General features: G+C 43.7%; 2 protein-coding genes across 3 annotated transcripts in view; one reads left to right on the forward strand and one right to left on the reverse strand.

The window, feature by feature from the left end:
• LOC143491205 (uncharacterized) overlaps window positions 1-17021 on the forward strand; it is a 62555-nt gene extending 45534 nt beyond the window's left edge. For both annotated transcript variants that reach the window (XM_076990014.1, XM_076990013.1), the window contains exons 10-13: window positions 6676-6849; window positions 13443-13616; window positions 15266-15312; window positions 15428-17021. In XM_076990014.1, the coding sequence (XP_076846129.1) occupies window positions 6676-6849; window positions 13443-13616; window positions 15266-15312; window positions 15428-16008 (976 nt within the window). In that variant the 3' untranslated portion in view covers window positions 16009-17021. The remainder of the gene's footprint in view (window positions 1-6675; window positions 6850-13442; window positions 13617-15265; window positions 15313-15427) is intronic.
• The window catches only part of LOC143491190 (chromosome transmission fidelity protein 18 homolog), a 293927-nt gene that overhangs the window by 236535 nt on the left and 32825 nt on the right, over window positions 1-24567 (reverse strand). The gene's annotated exons all lie outside the window — the stretch shown is intronic.

Consider the following 24567-nt stretch of genomic DNA (forward strand, 5'->3'; position numbering starts at 1 on the left):
CACAACACCATTACAACAATGTTGTCTAGTCTAGGCAAGTCTGACCACAACCTAGTCTACCTACAGCCAGCCTACCTTAGCCCACACTGTGAGGACATAGAGGGGATGACGTACTGTGTGACGGATTATCTCAACTATGGATGTCCCAATCCAGCTTTTTGAACTTCCGATCCGATACCGATATTTATTTGCACTTCTGATCCGATACCGATATCGGCTGATACCGATACCGGCCTATCCGAGCACGTATTAAAGTTTAAAGTTATTTAGCCAACTTACTTTGTTGTCAAACTCATGTTGAAAAGCATTTTACTCTTGATAACAAGTAGCCAGCTGAATTAGGTGTGTTTGAATAATACACAATGGTTGGTAAGGAGAAAGTGACCTGTTTATTTAGCAATTAATAAACTCAAAATAGACAAAATATTAAATAACACACAGAAATAGCATCATTAAACAAAGGATTAAAAAGCCACAAGTGCAAATAATATTGTAAATTATATTAAAAAAGCAAAACTGTCACGTAGGGCTACGTTCCCTCTCCTAGCTGTCACTCTGGGTTCCCTCATGTCTGTGTTTCTTGCCTGTTCATCCCGCCCTGCTCGTTTGTCTCTATGATTTCCTATTGTCTGCCACGCCCCTGTCGTCATTGTTATCACCCGGTGCTTGTCTAGTTCTGTGTAAATTAGTCCCTGTATCTCCCAGGTCTAGTCATCGGTTGTTTTGTGCTTCATGTATTCTCTGTTCACGTTTGCTGGCTCTTGTGTGTAAATTTGCGTTTCCCCGTTTGTTTCAGCCTGTTCTGTTTTCCCTGCCTGGTTTCTGTGAGTACTCCTTGTGTTACAGTGTCGTTGCTTGTTCAATGTTCGGACTCCCTCGATGATTTGACCCGTGCTATCCTCTTCTATTAATTTCCCTTAATAAATCTCGCTCTCCTCAGCGTTTGTGTCCGCCTCCCTGCCTCGCGCAGAACGTTACAAAAACACACAACCTGAGTGGAAAATAGTCTATTAACATTAACATCCATCAGTGCTCTTGAACAAGTGTAAACCAAAGCTTAAAAAAATCCGTGCACATATCGTAAACTAATTAAAAGCAAAATGCCTTCTACTCCACACTTTGCTGCTCCATCCCCATCTATACACTCCCTTCAATTCAAACGTTTCTGCCAGTGTTAGTTGTGTAGGACCTTTCTTTTTGTCTTCGGTTTTCTTTAGAAACTCGTCATGTTGTTTATGGTAGTATTTCGCAAAATGCTTGATTAGATTGGTTGTATTAAAAGTTCTTACAGCTTTACCACCACGCTTGACTTTACTGTGGCATATGTTGCACTCTACCTCTTTGTCTTTGTCATCCTTTAAGGTAAAAGAATCCTACAAAACTAACATTTTTACCGATAACTTCAAATTTACACGGCGGTCCTAATGGTTAGGAGATGCCGCGGAGCTAAATTGGGGAGATACTATGCTCGTGTGCTGAAGGTGTGCTGGAAAATGCGGACCGGATTTTACTCTCACTGGCAAAACCACAGCAAAAACTGGAATGGATTATCTAAATGGGTGCGCCGGATCGGACTTAAAAAAAACTGGATAGGGAGTCTGGATCGGCATTTTCTCGTGCCTGCCGATCCGATACCAATACGCATTTTTTGCTAATATCGGCGGCCGATCCGATCCAAATATCGGATCGGGACAACCCTAATCTCAACTTCTATGTAGACGTGGTTTCACCCATGAAGACTGTATGATGTTACCCTAACATTAAGCCATGGGTAACGCAGGAGGTCAAAGCTGTCCTCAACAGGAAGAAGGACACATTCTGGAGCAGGGACAGGGGGGTGATGAAAGCAGCACAGCAGGAGGTGGAACGCTGTGTGAAGGAAGCTAAGGACAGCTACAGGAGAAAGGTGGAGCAAACGACTGAGGAGAATATGAGGGAGGTCTGGAAAGGTGTTAAGAGCATTACTGGCCACAACACAAAGACCAGAGTCATAGGAGGGACTGTTGAGAAGGCTAACGAAATGAATAACTTCTTCAACCGGTTCAATCAGTCAAACTGGAAGACTTCATGTTTAGTTCCAGTGCCCAAAAAGAACCAGCCCAGTGAGCTGAATGACTTCCGACCAGTGGCACTCACATCACACCTGATTAGGGTTGCAACGAGATGAGATTTTCACGGTATGATAACCATCTCAGAAAATACCGCGGTATCACGGTTATCACGGTATCACAGTTAGTTTGTATATTATTAAAAGATACACTGACCCTTAAAGAAATTACAACAAGATTTTTTTTGTTCAATTAACTATTTATTGTAGAAACCTGGAACTATTGTATACAAAATATCTCCTTTAAAAAAATAAGCTGTACACATGTATAAATACTGCAAAATTAGAGAAACCTAAATCATGGATTTCAGTACAATTATTTAAGTTTAAATTATTTAATATCTGATAAACTCAGCCGGGGTCACTGTCTGATCAACAACTGTTGTAAACGTCCGTTGTACTGCCAAGTTAGAATATAACCAGATACTGCAGAAAGAGAGGATTTATTTCTGACATGATCCTCACAATAGAGATTTCTATTTTAAGGCTTTCACACCGAGTCTGGTTTTAACATATGAAAAACAGGCACGTTAGAATTTGAAAATGAACGCATGGAAATTAATGGCATCTTTCACATTGAGTGAAAGCAAGGACCTTAAAAAGCTAGGTTTATACTTTCACTAGTGACCGTAGCGCGCGACTCCGCACAGTTCTCTCATATTACGTTAACAAATACGAGCCTCTTGTAATTCCAGGACGAAACATGAGAGAACGTGAAGACGTTAAGATTAAATAATGTGATGAAAAAGCGAGTATATGTATAAATATTTAACTTAATTAAGTTTAAGGTGCTGGGAAATATTGAAATGGACCTTTAAAGTGTTTGGACATACAAGTGCTTTAATTCCACAAATGGACATACAAGTGCTTTAATTCCATCTTATAAAGGTGTATGAACCCAGCAAACATGACTTTGTTCATTGCGCTGAGGTGTGGCGCGCGCAAAGTTACAAAATTCGAGAGGTGCACGACCTCGCGAATTGACAGCGCGCGAGACCCTCGCGCACAGGCGAAGCCACTGCAATTACATCATTTTCGCCGCTGATTTTAGTTAAGCTTTTTTTTTTTTGTGACAGCTGTGTGCTGAGTAGCTAAACCGGAGCGGAGTTGCGCATGCGCGGGTCAGTTTCTCCGCTGGCTTGCCTTTTACCGGTAATAAGCAAACGTACACGGTATGATAACCGTGCATTTTAATACTGTGGTATACCGTGAAACCGGTTACCGCTACCATGTGTGGTGTCTGATCCTTCATCCTCCCATCACACCATGTGTGGTGTCTGAACCTTCATCCTCCCCATCACACCATGTGTGGTGCCTGAACCTTCATCCTCCCATCACACCATGTGTGGTGTCTGAACCTTCATCCTCCCCATCACACCATGTGTGGTGTCTGAACCTTCATCCTCCCCATCACACCATGTGTGGTGTCTGAACCTTCATCCTCCCATTACACCATGTGTGGTGTCTGAACCTTCATCCTCCCATCACACCATGTGTGGTGTCTGAACCTTCATCCTCCCATCACACCATGTGTGGTGTCTGAACCTTCATCCTCCCCATCACACCATGTGTGGTGTCTTCATCCTCCCATCACACCATGTGTGGTGTCTTCATCCTCCCATCACACCATGTGTGGTGTCTGAACCTTCATCCTCCCATCACACCATGTGTGGTGTCTGAGCCTTCATCCTCTCATCTCACCATGTGTGGTGTCTGAGCCTTCATCCTCCCATCACACCATGTGTGGTGTCTTCATCCTCCCATCACACCATGTGTGGTGTCTGAACCTTCATCCTCCCCATCACACCATGTGTGGTGTCTGAACCTTCATCCTCCCATCACACCATGTGTGGTGTCTGAACCTTCATCCTCCCCATCACACCATGTGTGGTGTCTTCATCCTCCCATCACACCATGTGTGGTGTCTGAACCTTCATCCTCCCATCACACCATGTGTGGTGTCTGATCCTTCATCCATCCTTTATCATGTGGTGTGAAAATAATCAATAGGCCTATTTAAAAAAAAAGAAATGAATAGTCACAATAACTTGAATGATAAATAATATTTTTTATTTTGAGTATTTGATTGATTATTTAAGTAAATTTTAGACATTACAACCGTCCCTGGCATGTGTTACAACCGTCCTTGTACCTGGGGACGGTTGTAAAATTGGAGTGACTGTATTTAAATCAATTTTGCAACCTGTATATATTTCATAAACCCACTTGTATACATTGTTTCAGTAGCTGACACATTGAAGTTCATAATACAGCAAATTGTCTTTTCCAGTGTAAATGGTTTGTGATTTATTGGAAAAAAGTGTTACAAAAAGTGTTACAACTGTTCCTAGTCTCCCCTACTACACCGAGCCCACTCACACCTGGATAAGTGAAAAGGCACTGTGAGGATCCTCTTCTTGGATTTCTCGAGTGCCTTCAACACCATCCAGCCCCTTATGCTCCAGGATAAACTGAACAGGATGCGAGTGGACCCCTGCCTGATCACATGGATCTACAGCTACCTTACTGACAGGCCACAGTACGTCAGGCTGAAGGACATCACGTCTGACACTGTGACCAGCAGTATTGGAGCTCCACAGGGCACGGTGCCCTCTTCTTTTCACCCTGTACACGGCGGACTTCTGCTACAACTCGGAGTTGTGTCATATTCAGAGGTTTGCTGATGACACAGCTATAGTGGGGTGTATCAGGGATGACCAAGAGGTGGAGTACAGGAGCCTGGTGAGGGACTTCACTGTCTGGTGCTACAGCAGTCACCTGCAGCTCAACTCCTCAAAGACCAAGGAACTGGTCATTGACTTTGGGAAGTCCAGACCAAAGTCACAACCAGTTCTAATAGAGGGTGTTGAGGTGGAGACTGTGGACTCATACAAGTACCTCGGGCTGTGGCTGGACAACAAGCTGGACTGGTCCTGCAACAACGACCACCTGTACAGGAAGGGACAGAGCAGGCTGAACTACCTGAGGAGGCTGTGATCGTTTGGCATCTGTAGGAAACTCCTGTGGATGTTTTATCAGTCTGTGGTTGCCAGTGTCCTGTTCTACACTGTGGTGTGCTGGGGGAGCAGCATATCCAAGAAGGACACACACAGGCTGAACAAACTCATCAGACGGGCTGACTCGGTGGTCGGCATGAAGCTGGACACTCTGGTGACTGTGGCAGAGAAGAGGACCCTGGACAAACTGCTGGGCATCATGGACGATGCCAGTCATCCTCTGAACACTGTCATCAGTAACCAGAGGAGTGTGTTCAGTGACCGACTGCTCCTTCCCAAGTGCAGGACCAACAGGTTTAAAAACTCCTTTGTCCTTCATCCCATTGGTCTGTACAAGGAGGAGGGGCCACAGGATATATGCCACAGGACACACAGTCATATATAGTTCTGGGGATGATGAACCTCTTTAATAGCTGAGACTTCTAAGATAGTGTGATGGGGGAAGAGTCGGTATTACTTAATTAATTATTATGATTAACGGTACTAGTTAACGGTACTAGTTAGTAGTTTTATTGACGACGTTGGTCGAGGGACGATGAGCTCACTGATAGCGCCCTGATATCACGAGAGATAACGACATCCCGCCTCGCGAGTGTTGGTTCACCGCTCGGTAGCGGCACAGATCTACCGGGGATGTGGGATGATTCCCTGAATGAACCAGCATTCACCACCCACGGCAGGACGAGGAGAGACAACAAGTTCAGTTGTGTCAGATATTTAACTGGTTCAGATTAATGAGTGTAAGGACAGAGGACTCCACCAGACCCGCAGCGTTTGATTAGATTATTAGAGGAGGTGGAGGTGAGGTGATCATTCTGATCATTAGTGTGGAATAAGGGGTAAAAATGGGTTATGACATACAAATAATATATCAGTTGATTAATCTGATTAATGTTAGTGTGGTTTATAATGTAGGTTTGTGTTTAGAGTACGTTGTGTTGGTCTCCACTCACTGAGTGTCACATATCAGGAGTTTATATCATCATAGTAGTGAGAGGAAAGTAATAGTGGGTGAGTTAATCTAAATTGAGAGCCACCATTTTAACTGAGGAGACCCAAACCCATGACTCCAGTAAACTGCACCACACCCCCTATAGAGGGGCTACACCTACTTGATTTATTCAGGGTTTGTAGCATTCAAAATGAACCTTCAACGTTACTCTGAAATATTCCTCAATCACCATTTTTACAATATACTATTAATTTAAATTATTTTACATTTACACATACCACAAGTGATCACACTTTGTAGTAGTGAAGCAGTCAAAGTTATTAGCAGAGGTTTAAAGATGCTCTGGTTTATCTCACCCCCTTGAGAACTGGGTTTATTACCTCCACAGAGACACTGCTGCAACCATATGGGTTAATGACAAACACTGACACCTGGTGGTCATTTTGTGTATAGTCATTTTTAGTATGCAGTTGTATTCTCCAAACACTAAGTGTGATAAAAATAGCATTATGATAATTAATAAAAACTAATGTCTATATTGTAATATCTGTTGTGTCTGCTGTAGAGTGTATAGTAATATCTTTTGTATCTACTTGCAGTCTGGCTCTCTGTAATCTTGGGGAAAAGACTTGTGAAAATCTGGCATCAGTTTTGCAAATGGAGAACTCCCTCCTGAGGGAACTGGACTTTAGTAACAACGACCTGAACAATTCAGGAGTGGAGAAGCTCTCTGCTGGACTGAAGAGTTCACACTGTAAACTGGAGACACTCAGGTGAGATTTGTTATATTCAACAGAGATTCTTCTTGGTTGGTCCCGTAGCTCTGACCCCCATCACTATGAAATGTTTTGATAGTTCAGTCATGCAGCATATTAGACCCTCCTGCGTCCTACTTTGATACCCTTCAATAATCATATAATGTAAATAGATCTGGTGAGGACGCTGTATCCAGTGCACTACACGTGACTCTCACACATCTAGAGAACAAAGACACGCCAGGACGTTTATCTACATCAGCTCCACTTTCAATACCATCATTACACAACAGCTCACAGAGAAGCTTGTCACTCTGGGCCTCCACACACCACTCTGCAGCTGTGTACTGTACCTTCTTACACACACACCACAGTCAGTGAGAACAGAGAACAGAACATCCAGCAGCATCACACTGAGCAGCGTCTCCCCCAGGACTGTGTGCTCACACCTCTCCTGTTCACATTACTCACACATGACTGTGTGTTCACACCTCTCCTGTTCACATTACTCACACATGACTGTGTGCTCACACCTCTCCTGTTCACATTACTCACACATGACTGTGTGTTCACACCTCTCCTGTTCACATTACTCACACATGACTGTGTGCTCACACCTCTCCTGTTCACATTACTCACACATGACTGTGTGTTCACACCTCTCCTGTTCACATTACTCACACATGACTGTGTGTTCACACCTCTCCTCTTCACATTACTCACACATGACTGTGTGCTCACACCTCTCCTGTTCACATTACTCACACATGACTGTGTGTTCACACCTCTCCTGTTCACATTACTCACACATGACTGTGTGTTCACACCTCTCCTGTTCACATTACTCACACATGACTTGTGTGCTCACACCTCTCCTCTTCACATTACTCACACATGACTGTGTGCTCACAACTCTCCTGTTCACATTACTCACACATGACTGTGTGTTCACACCTCTCCTGTTCACATTACTCACAAATGACTGTGTGTTCACACCTCTCCTCTTCACATTACTCACACATGACTGTGTGCTCACACCTCTCCTGTTCACATTACTCACACATGACTGTGTGCTCACACCTCTCCTGTTCACATTACTCACACATGACTGTGTGCTCACACCTCTCCTGTTCACATTACTCACACATGACTGTGTGCTCACACCTCTCCTGTTCACATTACTCACACATGACTGTGTGCTCACACCTCTCCTGTTCACATTACTCACACATGACTGTGTGCTCACACCTCTCTTGTTCACATTACTCACACATGACTGTGTTCACACCTCTCCTGTTCACATTACTCACACATGACTGTGTGTTCACACCTCTCCTGTTCACAATACTCACACATGACTGTGTGCTCACACCTCTCCTGTTCACATTACTCACACATGACTGTGTGCTCACACCTCTCCTGTTCACATTACTCACACATGACTGTGTGTTCACACCTCTCCTGTTCACATTACTCACACATGACTGTGTGCTCACACCTCTCCTCTTCACATTACTCACAAATGACTGTGTGTTCACACCTCTCCTGTTCACATTACTCACAAATGACTGTGTGTTCACACCTCTCCTCTTCACATTACTCACACATGACTTGTGTGCTCACACCTCTCCTCTTCACTTTACTCACACATGACTGTGTGTTCACACCTCTCCTGTTCACATTACTCACAAATGACTGTGTGTTCACACCTCTCCTGTTCACATTACTCACACATGACTGTGTACTCACACCTCTCCTGTTCACATTACTCACACATGACTGTGTGTTCACACCTCTCCTGTTCACATTACTCACACATGACTGTGTGTTCACACCTCTCCTGTTCACATTACTCACACATGACTGTGTGTTCACACCTCTCCTGTTCACATTACTCACACATGACTGTGTGCTCACACCTCTCCTGTTCACATTACTCACACATGACTGCACTGACATGTTCAGCCCAATCACATCACAACATTCACAGATGACACTACAGTCAGTCTGATCACCAATAACGATGACACACTGTACAGACAGGATGTGGAGCAGCTAACCAGGGCCTCAGAGAGGATCATGGGAGCCCCACTCCCACCCTAGCAAATGTTTATAAAGATGGATGTGTCAGAAAGGCCTCCACCATCATGCTGGACCCTCTCACCCCTCCCACCACGTATTTGTGCTCCACCCTCTGGTAGGAGCTGCAGAGCATCTGGGCAACATCCTCCAGGTTGTACAACAGTTTCTGTCCTCAGACCATCAGGACAATGAACTCCCTCCAGAAACTGCCCCCATTCACCCCATCAGGACAATTAACTCCCTACACAAACTGCCCCCATTTACCCCATCAGGACAATGAACTCCCTTCACAAACTGCCTCCATTCACCCCATCAGGGCAATTAACTCCCTCCACCCACAAACTGCCTCCATTCACCCCATCAGGGACTGTAATGTGATGAGCTGAATGCACACACACTTTACAACTTTGATCTAAACTCTCCACTCAGGGATTTTACTCCTGCTCTTCTGATCAGCACTTTAATGACTCACCAGCATTTACATTTACATTTACATTTATGGCATTTGGCAGTAGGCTTGTCACGATACTAAGAATTACAACTTCGATACGATACTTAAAAAAAATATTGAAATTCGATACCATTTTCGATACCAAAGATACCGTTTTAAAGCCTTTTCATTTTTTTTTATAAACAAACAAATGAATGTTGCTTTGTGTTTGAAAATGCTTGAAATTGTAACTTCATTTCACAACAAATATCTGTCTGACTCAGGGTTGCCAACTTTTGACGTTAGCTTGGAGTGAGATTTTAACCTGGAGCCGGTGGCGAGTGTATTTTGTTGAGCGGGGGGGGGGGGGGGGGGGGACACGAAAGTTGTTGAGCGGGGGGGGTGTGGCGAACGTAAAATGGACACAGATTCAGTGTTATATCGCCGGTGGATGGCGCCAGAGCTAGCGAACTAGTAACGTATTGAATCATATATGTGGATCTGAGGTAAATAAACTGGATTTTTTTTTTCGGCGTGAGATATCGGAAGTGTGGGGTGAGAGCGTGTGAAAACGGTCAAATGTGTGTGTCTCACGCTCAATGCGTGAGAGTTGGCAACCCTGCTGACTGAACAGTTCTTTTGTGTTAACAAATACGAGCATCTTGTAATTCCAGGATGAAACATGAGAGAACGTGAAGACGTTACGATTGGGCGTTTTGAAAATAAACAACCATTAAATAATGTGATAAAAAAGCGAATAATTTCGAGTACATGTATAAATATTTAACTTATCCCAACAAACATGCGACGTCAGAAAGACGTTAAAATCAAGTCTGTATCACGTCGGTCAGTCCAGACCCATTTTTGCATGTCTGGTGGACGTTCAAAACTGGTTCAAAATTGACAGTGTGACTAGGACCTTAACATTTTAACTTAACACGAACGTCTATGACGAGTTTTCTATCTGAACGTCTGACTAGGACCTTTATTGGATGTCAGGACGTGCAAAAACTGCAACTGAACGGCAGTAATAGACGTTTAAAAAAGACATCGCTAAAACTTTCATTCTGGCTTTTCAGTGGACGTCTTTTGAACGTCTGACAAAGTGTCTTTGCTCGTGCTGGGAAATATTGAAATGGACCTTGAAAGTGACATACAAGTGTTTGAATTCCACAATGTGTATGAACCCTGCAAACATGACTTTGTTCATCGCACTGAAGCGCGGCGCACGCGAGGTCGTGCACCTCTCGAATTTTGTAACTTCGCGCGCGCCGCGCCTTAGCGCAATGAACAAAGTCATGTTTGCAGGGTTCAATTCAAGCGCTTGTACCAATATTTCCCAGCACGTTAAACTTAATTAAGTTAAATATTTATACCAGGCGTACTCAACTAAAACTGTCCGCGGTCCAATTTTGGCAGATACCTGTGACCTGAGGTCCGGTGCGACGGGGGTGGCGAACGTAAGTTGTTGAGCGGGGGGGGGTGCGCGAACGGTGGAGGCGTTTATACTTTCGCGAGCGTCACTGCAGTGTTCTCCGAAACGATAGGCGTTTTGTCCGAAACGATATGTGGTAGAAACACCCCTCAAAACAGGGGAATGAACATTTACCTGACCAATTTTAATGTTGCTATATGTTTCAGGTTTGAAAAGTGCTGGAATTTAGGTTAAAGTACTTTAAAATGCTTGAAATTGTAACTACTTGGTTTCACAACAAATATCTGTCTGACTGAATAGTTCTCTTGTATTAGGTTAACAAATACGAGCCTCTTGTAATTCCAGGACGAAACATGAGAGAACGTGAAGACGTGAAGATTGGGCGTTTTTTAAATAAACAACCATTAAATAATGTGATAAAAAGCGAATTATTTCGAGTATATGTATAAATATTTAACTTAATTATGTTTAACATGCTGGGAAATATTGAAATGGACCTTGAAAGTGACGTACAAGTGCTTGAATTCCACCTTATAAAGGTGTATGAACCCAGAAAACGTGACTTTGTTCATTGCGCTGAAGCGCGGCGCGAAGTTACAAAATTCGAGAGGTGCACTACCTCGCGAACCGACAGCGCGCGAGGCACTCGCGCACACGCGGAGCCACAGCGATTACGTCATTTTCGCCGCGCGGACCCTCGCGCCGCTCGCGAAGCGTCAACCAGGCTTGTAGCCCGGGGGGGGGGGGGGGGTGGCGAACGTAAGTTGTTGAGCGGGGGGTGGCAAACGTAACACTCGTGAGGGAGTGTTTTTTCAATAGCCCTGAAATAAATGTTCCGGTTTTGTTTTGGTCAATCATGAATGAGATTGGGTCCGGACAGGACTGCGTTCGGGTCCGGATCCGGACCGCGGTCCGCCAGTTGAGTACCCCTGATTTATACATATACTCGAAATGATTCGAAATATTGCGCTTTTAATCACATTATTTAATGGTTGTTTATTTTCAAAACGCCCAATCTTAACGTCTTCACGTTCTCTCATGTTTCATCCTGGCTCGTATTTGTTAATGTAATACATGAAAACTGTTCAGTCAGACAGATATTTGTTGTGAAACGAAGTAGTTACAATTTCAACATTTTCAAGTACTTTAGCCTAAATTGCAGCACTTTTCAAACCTGAAACACAAAGCAGCATTAAAATTCGTCAGGTAAGTGTTCATTCCCCTGTTTTGAGGGGTGTTTCTTTTATACTACCACATATAGTTTCGGACAACACTGCAAAGCGGAAAGTATAAAGCCTCCACCGGAGTCGAGCGCTATGGTCACTCAACCAGGCTTTAGCGCCCCTCGTTGAAATGTTCCAAAAGCACCGCTTGCAAACTGGCTTGTTCATGTCCTTCGGTTTTCTATCTGTATCTGCTTCGAATCCAACAGTACTGTGTTTGCTTTAGGTGCCATTTTAGCATTACAAACTGTCCTGTGCATTACGGCAGCTTGGGTGGGTCAAACGAAAGTGCATTTTATGTAAAAAGAATCGATACTTAAGGGAAACGAGTATTGTACCATTTCAGAATGTTCAGTATCGATACGTATCGATAAATCGATTTTTTTGACAACACTATTTGGCAGACGCCCTTATCCAGAGCGACTTACATTTTTATCTCATTTTTATACAAGTGAGCAATTGAGGGTTAAGAGCCTTGATCAGGGGCACCTCAGTCATGGCCTCAGGTCTGGGAATCGAACCCACGACCCTCCGGTCACAAGACCAGTTCCCTAACCATCAGGCCATGACTGCCTAATCCAGCACTTTCTTACACCCATGCTGCTCTTTCAAATGTCTCTGTTTCTAAATGTGTTTAATGTGTTCTGATTGAATAGAATAGAATAGAATAGAATAGAATAGAATAGAATAGAATAGAATAGAATAAAATATACTTTATTAATCTTGGAGGAAATTAGGGTCTCAGTACAATGTAACAGTGATGGATAAATACAAAGTAGAAAGATTAACACAGTATAAAATATAATATAGAGAATGTAATAGAAAGTATAATAGAAAAATAAATAAGTGTAACCATAACTGAGCAACCAGATGTAGAAACATATGAACTAGACACTGGATGAATGATTTTAGATACAGTATATACAGACTATGGATTAAGATTAAGATATTAAGTAGTCATTAAATATAAATGCTAGAGTGGTAAAGTGGTAGAGTACAATAATACAGCAGGTATATAATGTGACAGTAGTTATTGCACTTAGAGGTGGACTGTTGCTGCCATGTAGCCCTGCATGTACGTAGATGTACAAACACGACACAGTCTTATTAGACCACTGATATCACACAGTATAAGTCCAGTTTTAGGTTCTTCTGATGTAGGTTAATAGTGCACTAGAGTTCTGAAGGGTGAGAATAAACATAAGATCTCAAATAAACACAAGCAGCAGTGATGTGGAGAAGAATGAACAAAGCCGTCTACACGGAGGACGCCATCTTGGAGATGAGAGTGGAGGAACCTTCACTACAGTTCCCAGCATCTCTAGCTGTTCCATACAGACTGATCTGGAAACACATATCTATCCATCTCTCTCTCTCTCTCTCTCTCTCTCTCTCTCTCTCTCTCTCTCTCTTTCTCTCTCTCTCTCCCTCCTTTCTTCAGATTATCTGGGTGTCTGGTCACAGAGGAAGGTTGTTCTTCTCTGGCTTCAGCTCTGAGCTCAAACCCCTCACACCTGAAAGAACTGGATCTGACCTACAACCACCCAGGAGAGTCAGGAGTGAAGCTGCTCTCTGCTAGACTGGAGGATCCACACTGCAGGCTGGACACACTCAGGTATGGAACGTTATAGTGTGTGTGTGTGTGTGTGTGTGTGTGTGTGTGTGTCCTAGAGTTCATGAGTAACTAAACTACTGAAGGCTTTAATCATCTGTTACTTATGTATTTCTGACTGGTCTCTCTATTAATAATTCCTCCTGTTTGTAGACTCTGCTGTGCAGTGATATGTTTGTAGTATCTTTGTTGTCTAGTGTTGGTTTTAAGGTGAGTTGGGGAGTCAGTGTTATGGTGAGTGTGACAGTGTTAGTGGGTTGAGCTGTGTATGCCAGAGGGCGGAGCTACAGTCCTCCTGCCTGACTGGTTGTTTCCTGCTCCCCATCATGATGGACAGGTGTGTGTCATCAGGGGGAGGAGTCTGGACTCTTTAAAACAGAGACAGCAGCTGTCTGGTCAGCAGATTGAAGACTTTGTGTTGTGGGAGATCCACCGTGTGATGGAGGAAATTTACAGTTGTGTCATTTCACCTGTGTGTGTGTGTGTGTGTGTGTTCAGTGCTACACTGTAATCACAGAACAAACACAGATTCAGTAGCACAACATTTACTGACCAAAATGGTTCAGATGTTTCTGTCTGAATATAAATAAATCTCCTAAAGTTGATGATGTAACTTGGGTGACTCAGAGGCTGGACGCAAATGTGAGCTTTTATGTATTTTATTATAAATGGCTCAAAATACATCTACAATTAAGAAAAACACAGATAAACTAAAGACAACAACAATGTAATACAACTATAGACACATCAATGAAAAAGAACATATTGAATATACAGCTAAATAGATAAACAAAAGGTACATGAAGCAAACATGCATACTTACAAATTATAAAGCAGCAATACAAACACAAAGCAAAGATCAAGACTAGTACTAGAGACTGAACAGAAACCAGGACAACTGAAAGACTGACCACAATATATACAAGACACGAGTGACAACAACTAGAAAGACGAGAGAATCATTAATGTAGAACCTGTGAACAAACAACAAGATCTACGTGTGATGACCAGTAAAGATTATACTGAAAACAAGGGCTACAAACACCTGAGGAACTGGGGAATGAAACCAGGTGCAGGTGAAAACACTAATGAGGAGGAGGGTAACAGGGATGGGGCGTGAAGACAGACACAACAAGGAAATTCAAAATAAAAGCACACACAAAAGGAAAACCAGGAAGTAAAATCAAAACAGAAGACAAGAGGAGTTGTCATGTGACACGGCATGGAGTGGGTGATCATGACAGATGTTTAGTCTGACAGTACAGAGACGTTCCTGACAGTGTGAGTGTAAAATCTACTGAACACTCACCACTGTAAACTCGTATGAATTCAGTGTATCTTCGTCTTGTCTGCATTCAGGCAGAGATGGTTGTCATGACAACATGAGAGGTAGAGAGATGAAGGAAAAAGGGAAAGGAGGGAGATAAAGAGGGAAAGAACAAGAGGGGAAAGGAAAAGAGGTAGAGATGGAGAGAGCGGGAGAGAAAGACGAAAAGAGAGAGGGGGGAAAGGGAAAAAGGGATGAAGAGAAAGAATAGGAGAGATGGAAATAGAGGGAAAGAATGAAATATTTGGAATTGGAATGTGTAAACACTGTGTGTGTGTGTGTGTGTGTGTGTGTGTGTGTGTGTGTGTGTGTGTGTGTGTTTTAGGGTGGATCATACAAGAACGATGAGAATCAAACCAGGACTAAGAAAATGTGAGTTCACAATTTTAGTATAATGAACACACACACACACACACACACACACACACACACACTCACACAGTAGTTGTTGTGTGTTCTCTCCTCTAATGTCTGTTCTTATGTGCAGATGCGTGTGAGTTCACACTGGACCCAAACACAGCACACAAAGAACTCTCTCTGTCTGAGGGGAACAGGAAGGTGACGTGGGGGGAGCAGCAGTCGTATCCTGATCATCCAGACAGATTTGAGAACTATTGGCAGGTGTTGAGTAGAGAGAGTGTGTGTGGAGAGAGTGTGTGTGGAGAGAGTGTGTGTGGAGAGAGTGTGTGTGGACGCTGTTACTGGGAGGCTGAGTGGAGTGGAGCTGGTGCTGTTATAGCAGTGACATATAAAGGAATCAGCAGGAAAGGACACAGTGATGACTGTATGTTTGGATGGAATATAAAGTCCTGGCGTCTTTACTGCTCTAATGACAGATACACTGTCAGACACAATAAGAAGGAAACTGACATCTCTGCCCCCCCCAGCTCCAACAGAGTAGGAGTGTATGTGGACTGGCCCGCCGGCACTCTGTCCTTCTACAGCGTCTCCTCTCACACACACACACTCACACACTTACACACATTCAACTCCACATTCACTCAGCCCTTCTATGCAGGGTTCAATGTGTTTCCTGACTCCTCAGTGTGTGTGTGTGAACTAGAATAACCTCCTGTGACCTGCAGGAACACCTGAGTCTCCATGGTAACACACATGAGTGTAACACACTCCTCTACACACAGAACTGGACATGATGACTGATCCAGTGAACATCATAACACACACACACTCCCCCTCTCTCCTACACACACACACACACACACACACACACACTCCCCTCTCTCCTACACACACACACACACACACACACTCCCCCTCTCCCACACACACACACACACACACACTCCTCCCTCTCTCCTACACACACACACACACACTCCCCCCCACTCTCTCTCACACACACACACTCCCCGTCTCCCACACACACACACACACACACACACACACTCACACTCTCCCCCCTCTCTCCTACACACACACACACCACACACACACACACACACACCCTCTCTTCTGCACATACACACACACACACTCTCTCCCCCTCTCTCCTACACACACACACACACACACAGAAACACACACACACACACACACTCCCCCCTCTCTCCTACACACACCACACACACACTCCCCCTCTCTCCTACACACACACACACACACACACACCACACACACACACACTCCTCCCTCTCTCCTAAACACACACACACACACACACACACACACACACACACACACACACACACACACACACACACACTCCCTTCTCTCCCACACACACACACACACACTCTCCCCCTCTCTCCTACACACACACACACACACACACACACTCCCCTCTTTCCTACACACACACACACACACACACACACACACACACACACACACACACACACACTCCCCCTCTCCCAAACACACACACATACTCTCCCCCCCTACCCTACACACACACACACACACACACACACACACACCCCCTCTCCAACACACACGCGCACACACACACTTCCCCCTCTCTCCAACACACATGCGCACACACACACGCACACACACACACACTCTCTCCTCCTCTCCCCCACACACACACACACTCCCCCTCTCCTACACACACACACACACACACACATTCATTCCCCTCTCTCTTACGCACACACACACACACACACACACACTCCTCCCTCTCTCCTACACACACACACACACACACACTCCCCCCTTACTCTCTCTCACACACACACACTCCCCGTCTCCCACACACACACACACACACACACACACACACACACCCTCTCTTCTGCACATACACACACACACACACACACACACTCTCTCCCCCTCTCTCCTACACACACACACACACAGAAACACACACACACTCCCCCCTCTCTCCTACACACACCACACACACACTCCCCCTCTCTCCTACACACACACACACACACACACACACACACACACTCCCCTCTTTCCTACACACACACACACACACACACACACCCTCTCCAACACACACGCGCACACACACACTTCCCCCTCTCTCCAACACACATGCGCACACACACACACACACACACACACACACACACACTCTCTCTCCCCCTCTCCTACATACACACACACACACACACACACACACACACTCCCCCTCTCCCACACACACACACACATACTCTCCCCCCCCTACCCTACACACACACACACACACACACACACACACCCTCTCCAACACACACGCGCACACACACACTTCCCCCTCTCTCCAACACACACGCGCACACACACACACACACTCCCCCTCTCCTACACACACACACACACTCTCCCCCTCTCCCACACACACACACACACACACACACACACTCCCCCTCTCCTACACACACACACACACACACACACATTCCCCCCTCTCTCCTACATACACACACACTATCCCCCCTCTCTCCTAAACACACCACACAGACACACACTCCTCCCTCTCTTCAACACACACACACACACACACACAAGCACGCACAAGCACGCACACACACACACACACTTTTCTCTGAGTCTATGTACATGTATGTTCTCCGTTTTACACAAACATTTCTGTCACACACACACACACTCCCCCCTCTCTCCTACACACACACACACACACACACTCTCCCCCCTCTCTCCTACACACACACACACACTCTCCCCTCTCTCCTACACACACACACACACACACACACTCTCCCCCCTCTCTCCTACACACACACACACACACACTCTCCCCCCTCTCTCCTACACACACACACAAACACACATTCCCCCTCGCTCTCACACACACGCTCTCCCCCCTATCTCCAACACACACGCGCACACACACACACACTTCCCCCTCTCTCCTAAACACACACACACACTCCCCCCTCTCTCCTACACACACACACACACACACACACACTCTCCCCCTCTCTCCTACACACACACACACACACACACACACACTCTCCCCCCTCTCTCCTACACACACACACACACACACTCTCCCCTCTCTCCTACACACACACACACACACACACACACTCTCCCCCCTCTCTCCTACACACACACACACACACACACACACACACTCTCCCCCCTATCTCCAACACACACGCGCACACACACACTTCCCCCTCTCTCCTAAACACACACACACACTCCCCCCTCTCTCCTACACACACACACACACACACACACACTCTCCCCCTCTCTCCTACACATGCGCACACACACACACACACACAGTGGTGGACAGTAACTAAGTAAATGTAATTCGTTACTGTACTTAAGTAACATTTCCATGTATCTGTACTTTACTCAAGTACTTTTATTTGGTAAGACTTTATACTTTTACTTCACTACATTTCAAAGCGAAAATTTGTACTTTTCACTTCGTTACATTTACAGAAACATCTCGTTCCTTTTTCATTTTTAAATCAACGTTTAATAAAATACCGAAAGGTAAAAGTGTACCATGTCACAGACTATAACCAATCAGCGCTCAGTAAGAGATTAAGATTTGTACGCTAAATGGCTGAGTATCTGACATGGCTGCAACAGATGTCTTCCCCCAACACCCCTGGCCTTATTTAGCCGAAGTGTTTGTATTCCTCGAAAAGAAGAATTATTCGTATTCCTCCTCTGCATTCCGAAGAACACATCGCTGTCATCATTTATGAACTCGCTGTCAAACTTGAAAAAACACATCGAAGTAAGTTCGCCATTAGATTAGTAGGTTTATATACCCCGGTTAATTATATCACATTGAAGTACACTACATTTAACAGATGCTTTTATCCAAAGCAATGTGCTAGTACCCGAATTGCAATCTGTGGAGATGCTAAGCGCCAGTTTAACACAGGAGACTCCCACATCAAACGTTAAAGCCGGGGACACATACACGCGAATTTGGCCAAGCGAAGCGAACTTCGCAATTTATTCATATGAGGGAGGCGAAGGCAAGTAAATATGAGCGAAGCAATATTATTAAAATTATTATTAAAATTATTATTATCAGGGTTGGGGGGCGGGGCGGCGGCATGTGTGTAAAATGTTGGCGGGGGGTGGCGGCGAGTGTAAATTGTTGGACACAAATTAAGTATTATGTCGCGATCGATCGCCAGTGGTTGGCGCCACAGTGAACTAGTAACTCATTGAATCATAGATGTAGATCAGAGGTAAATAAACTGGATTTTTTTCAGTGTGAGAAATCGGATGTATGTGAAGTGTAGTGCGAGTGAAAACGGTCTCTGGTCAAGACAGTCAATGCGTGTGTCTCACGCTCATTGCGTGAGAGTTGGCAACTCTTGATTATTATTATATTAATTATTCGGCCAAGTTTAATATTATGAGTTCAGTAGCTTCTAGCTTCCCTGTCCCGCCATGTGGTGGACAACGTAGAACCTCAGAAAAAGTCCCCCAAGCTAGGACTGAAGTGGCCAGTTCGAAATTATTGTTCTGTTTGGTGGTGAATTATGTTTTTATATAAAACTGTTTGTCCACTTGTCTACCTTTCTAGTGTGAATTATTAATATGGATAAAGTTTGGAGATGAATGTTGTGAGGATAATATAGGCTAGTTTTGTGTATTTTGTGTTTGCTAGGCAAATGTAAGGCACTGTTTCCTGTTCACCTTTTAATCGAGTAGGCCTAGGGGTTTTGATGTGACGCTAAGAAAAAAAAGGTTTTTACTTTTACTTTTAATACTTAAGTATTTTTGAAGGCAGATACTTTTGTACTTCTACTCAAGTAAAAAATTGAGGTGAATACTTTTACTTTTAATACTTAAGTATTTTTGAAGGCAGATACTTTTGGACTTCTACTCAAGTAAAAAATTGAGGTGAATACTTTTACTTTTACTTGAGTAATATTCAATGCAAGGTAACTGTACTTTTACTCAAGTACATAATTGGTGTACTTCGTCCACCACTGCACACACACACACACACACACACACACACCACACACACACACTCCCCCCTCTCTCCTACACACACACACACACACACACACACACACACACACCACACACACACACTCCCCCCTCTCTCCTACACACACACACACACACACACACACACACCACACACACACACTCCCCCCTCTCTCCTACACACACACACACACCACACACACACACTCCCCCCTCTCTCCTACACACACACACACACACACACACACTCCCCCCTCTCCTACACATGCACACATGCACACACACACACACACACACACACGCACACACACTCTTCCCTCTCTCCTACACACACACACACACACACACTCCCCCCTCTCTCCTACACACACACACCACACACACACACACGCACACACACTCTCCCCCTCTCTCCCACACACACAGACACACACACACATGCACACAACGTCAGATCTCTGCTGTGTCCTCAGTCCTTGTTGTGTAAAACTGTATTAAGTGTAGCGACCACAATCATTTTATTTTTTAATCACGTCGCAGGATTTGTGTCAGTGCACAAACCTTCCTATGCGAGTGTCCCATGATTGGGGTGATCGTAGCTAACAGTCATGGCCTGGTGGTTAGGTAACTGGTCTTGTGACCGGTGGGTCGTGGGTTCGATTCCCAGACCTGAGGCCATGACTGAGGTGCACCTGAGCAATGCCCTTAACTCTCAATTGCTCACTTGTATAAAAAATGAGATTAAAATGTAAGTCGCTCTGGATAAGATTAACTCTGATTTGATCAACTCTGTCCGATAACTCCAACACTGAACATCATTTAAATCTAACAGTGTTAAAATTACTCTTTGGGAGTGAAAATCAACTCGGAAATGTTTAACTCTGAATATTTAACACTCCAGTTTTTGCAGTATAGGATAGGACGTAAACACCATTGGCTGCGGTAAAAAATGATTGACAGCTAACTCTGGCTGATAATTGGCTTAATAAAAATTGATTGACAACGAAAGTCTAGTATCTGATTGGCTGCAGTCGAAAATGATTGACACATGCTCCGCCCTTTACCCACGCCCACCAGGGCTCCGGCCAGCAGCATTACATATATGAACTTTTCTGCCGCGAGTATCCCATAATCCCTTGCGGGCTGCAGTGCAGACGTCAGATTAGTGGTGCCGACTTAGCAGAAATTTCACTATTTATTCTACACCGTTACACATACACACAGTACACACACACACACACACACACACTTTTTTTTCTCATACAGAGTTTTTTTCTGGCTGGCCCTTCTGTTTCACAAACAAACACTTTTCTCTGAGTGTTTGTGTATGTATGTATGTTTTCTGTTCTACACAAACATCTCCATCACACACACACAATCCCCACTCTCTCCTACACACACACACACTCCCCCTTTCTCCTAAACACACACATACACACACACACACTCTCTCTCCCTCTCCCTCTCCCCTCTCTCTCTCTCACATACACAAGTAGTTTTAAAGCATTTACAATATACTAATTGTTCTTTTACAACTCTCTCTCATCTGTATTTTGTGCTTTTTCCACTCTCTCCCTCTCTCTTTCTCTCTCTTTCTTACACACACACACACACACACACACACACCCATGCACAAACATGTCTGATTATATTTTGGTCTTTCATACAGTCTATAATACTTTAAAATTCTTTCGATTTCATTTACTTTTTTCTTAGTTTCTTTCACTTCTCTCTTTCCCCTAGAGTGTTAGGTTTGATAATTATGGTTGTGAGATGTATTGATCTTCTGTTTAAGACGGTGTGTCCTGATTACCATCAGCTGACACCCTCAGTCTCTTCTCTTAAGAGTGATGATGTATTTGTGTTTATCTGATCCTCTTTATAAACAATATATCGTTGGATTGTGTTGTGTGAACTCTGAAAGGTTTTTCATTCTGTGTGTCTAATTTGTAGTGATACACATGTAGACACTGTACACAGTAAAGATGTTTCATGTATGATCATCAGAATAACCCAGTGCAGTACTGAATATTATACAGTGTATTTTAGAGTATTAAATATGACCCCACACAGTGCAGTACTGAGTATTATACAGTGTATTAAATATGATCACAGAGGGTTTAAGGGGTCTTTCTGTCTTCAGTGAGGTTTAATCAAACAGGAACAGAACAGTTTAATAAATCTACATGAAGTGTGAGACTAACAGTTAATAACACAAACTGACACACTTGATGCTACTTAGACGTGTGATGATGCTGCAGACCAGTGGAACTTTCATTTTCAAACATCTGATTATTCAGTACAACATCTGGCTGTTGTGTGTACAATGGATTTTGAGGTTCTCTGCTTTTAATGACATTGGGATGGACCTCAAAAACACACATTTAAATTTTAAATGAAAGTCTAAAATTGTCAAACAAATACAAACATGTAAATTAAAACTGGATCAGTTAATACTTTAATTGTTTTTTACCTTTTACATTTGCAGCATTTGGGGGAGACTTCACTCTGTAGTCTTAACTGAGCTGTATATAAAGACTTTACTCTAGTCTTAACTGAGCTGTATATAAAGACTTCACTCTGTAGTCTTAACTGAGCTGTATATAAAGACTTTACTCTAGTCTTAACTGAGCTGTATATAAAGACTTTACTCTAGTCTTAACTGAGCTGTATATAAAGACTTCACTCTGTAGTCTTAACTGAGTTGTATATAAAGACTTCACAACTGAGCAATATATAATTTATATAAGTTTAAATGTCTAAGTGTCATTTAATCTCTTGATAATTTGGTGGTGATGTTCCAGCGCCCCCTACTGACGAGCCGCCACTGTCTGCTGAGATGCACAAGCACATGGCTCGTTTTCCTCTTCTCCACTGTTTCACTACAGCCCAACATACTGTATGTTCTAGAAGTGATAATCCTCAATTCATGAGGATCAGCTATGTGCCTCCCTCTAGTGGCCAAGAGTGGTCTAGCATGCAATCTAATACACTCTTAGAAGGGACGGGAAGGGCAAATTTTGGAAATTTTATCTCCTACAATTAAAAAATGTTCCAAATTTGTGTCCAAACCTCAAGAATTGCTGTACTGTTTTTGGGGGGATTATAGACAATCAGCATGACAGCAGACCTAACAGTGCTGAAAAACATTACAACATGTTCAAATGTAGAACATTCACTGGGAGAAATCTCTGCATTCTAGAGTACTGCAGTTAATAAGTGATAATTTATTATAACATAATTTGATAACAGTCATTCAACCATCTGGAAACTGCAATAATGTTCATTGGACAAATGAGTCTAAAATGTAGTTATTTGGACACCAGAACAGAAGATGTTTGACGTAAACCAAATACAGCATTCCAACAAAAGACCCTCATACCAACTAGGGCTGCACGATGAATCGTATTTTTATCGTTATCGCGATGTGAAGTTTCACGATAAACACATCGAAAGAGCCACGATAACTCCTTGAATAACAGCAAACTCAAATTGCATTATCCTCGTCCAGCAATAGAGGGAGCTATTCGCGCTGCAGACTATGATCACGTGACGTAAGTAGGCAAGAGGCAGAGTGAGGTGAACACGCTCATCAGACACGCGATTTGGTTTAAGCCTGGTTTACACTTGATGCAGCGCGAGGGTCCGCAAGGCGAAAATAACGTAATCACGGTGGCTTCGCCCGTGCGCGATGGTCTCGCGCGCTGTCGATTCACGAGGTCGTGCACCTCTCGAATTTTGTAAGTTCTCGCGCGCCGCGTCTCAGCGCAATGAGAACAGTCATGTTTACCGGGTTCATACACCTATACAAGGTGGAATTAAAGCACTTGTACGTCACTTTCAAGGTCCATTTCAATAATTCCCAGCTCGTTAAACTTAATTGAGTTAAATATTTATACATATACTGTACTCTAAATGATTCGAAATAATTCGCTTTTTTATCACATTATTTAATGGTTGTTTATTTTCAAAACGCCCAATCTTAACGTCTTCACGTTCTTTCATGTTTCGTCCTGGAATTCCAACAGGCTCGTATTTGTTAATGTAATTACAAGAGAACTGTTCAGTCAGACAGATATTTGTTGTGAAACGAAGTAGTTACAATTTCAAGTACTTTAGCCTAAATTCCAGCACTTTTCAAACCTGATACACAAAGCAACATTAAAATTGGTCAGGTAAATGTTCATTCCCCTGTATTTGAGGGGTGTTTTTTCTATACTA

Source organism: Brachyhypopomus gauderio, unplaced genomic scaffold (genome assembly GCF_052324685.1).
Source record: "Brachyhypopomus gauderio isolate BG-103 unplaced genomic scaffold, BGAUD_0.2 sc72, whole genome shotgun sequence".
NCBI classification, from domain to species: domain Eukaryota; kingdom Metazoa; phylum Chordata; class Actinopteri; order Gymnotiformes; family Hypopomidae; genus Brachyhypopomus; species Brachyhypopomus gauderio.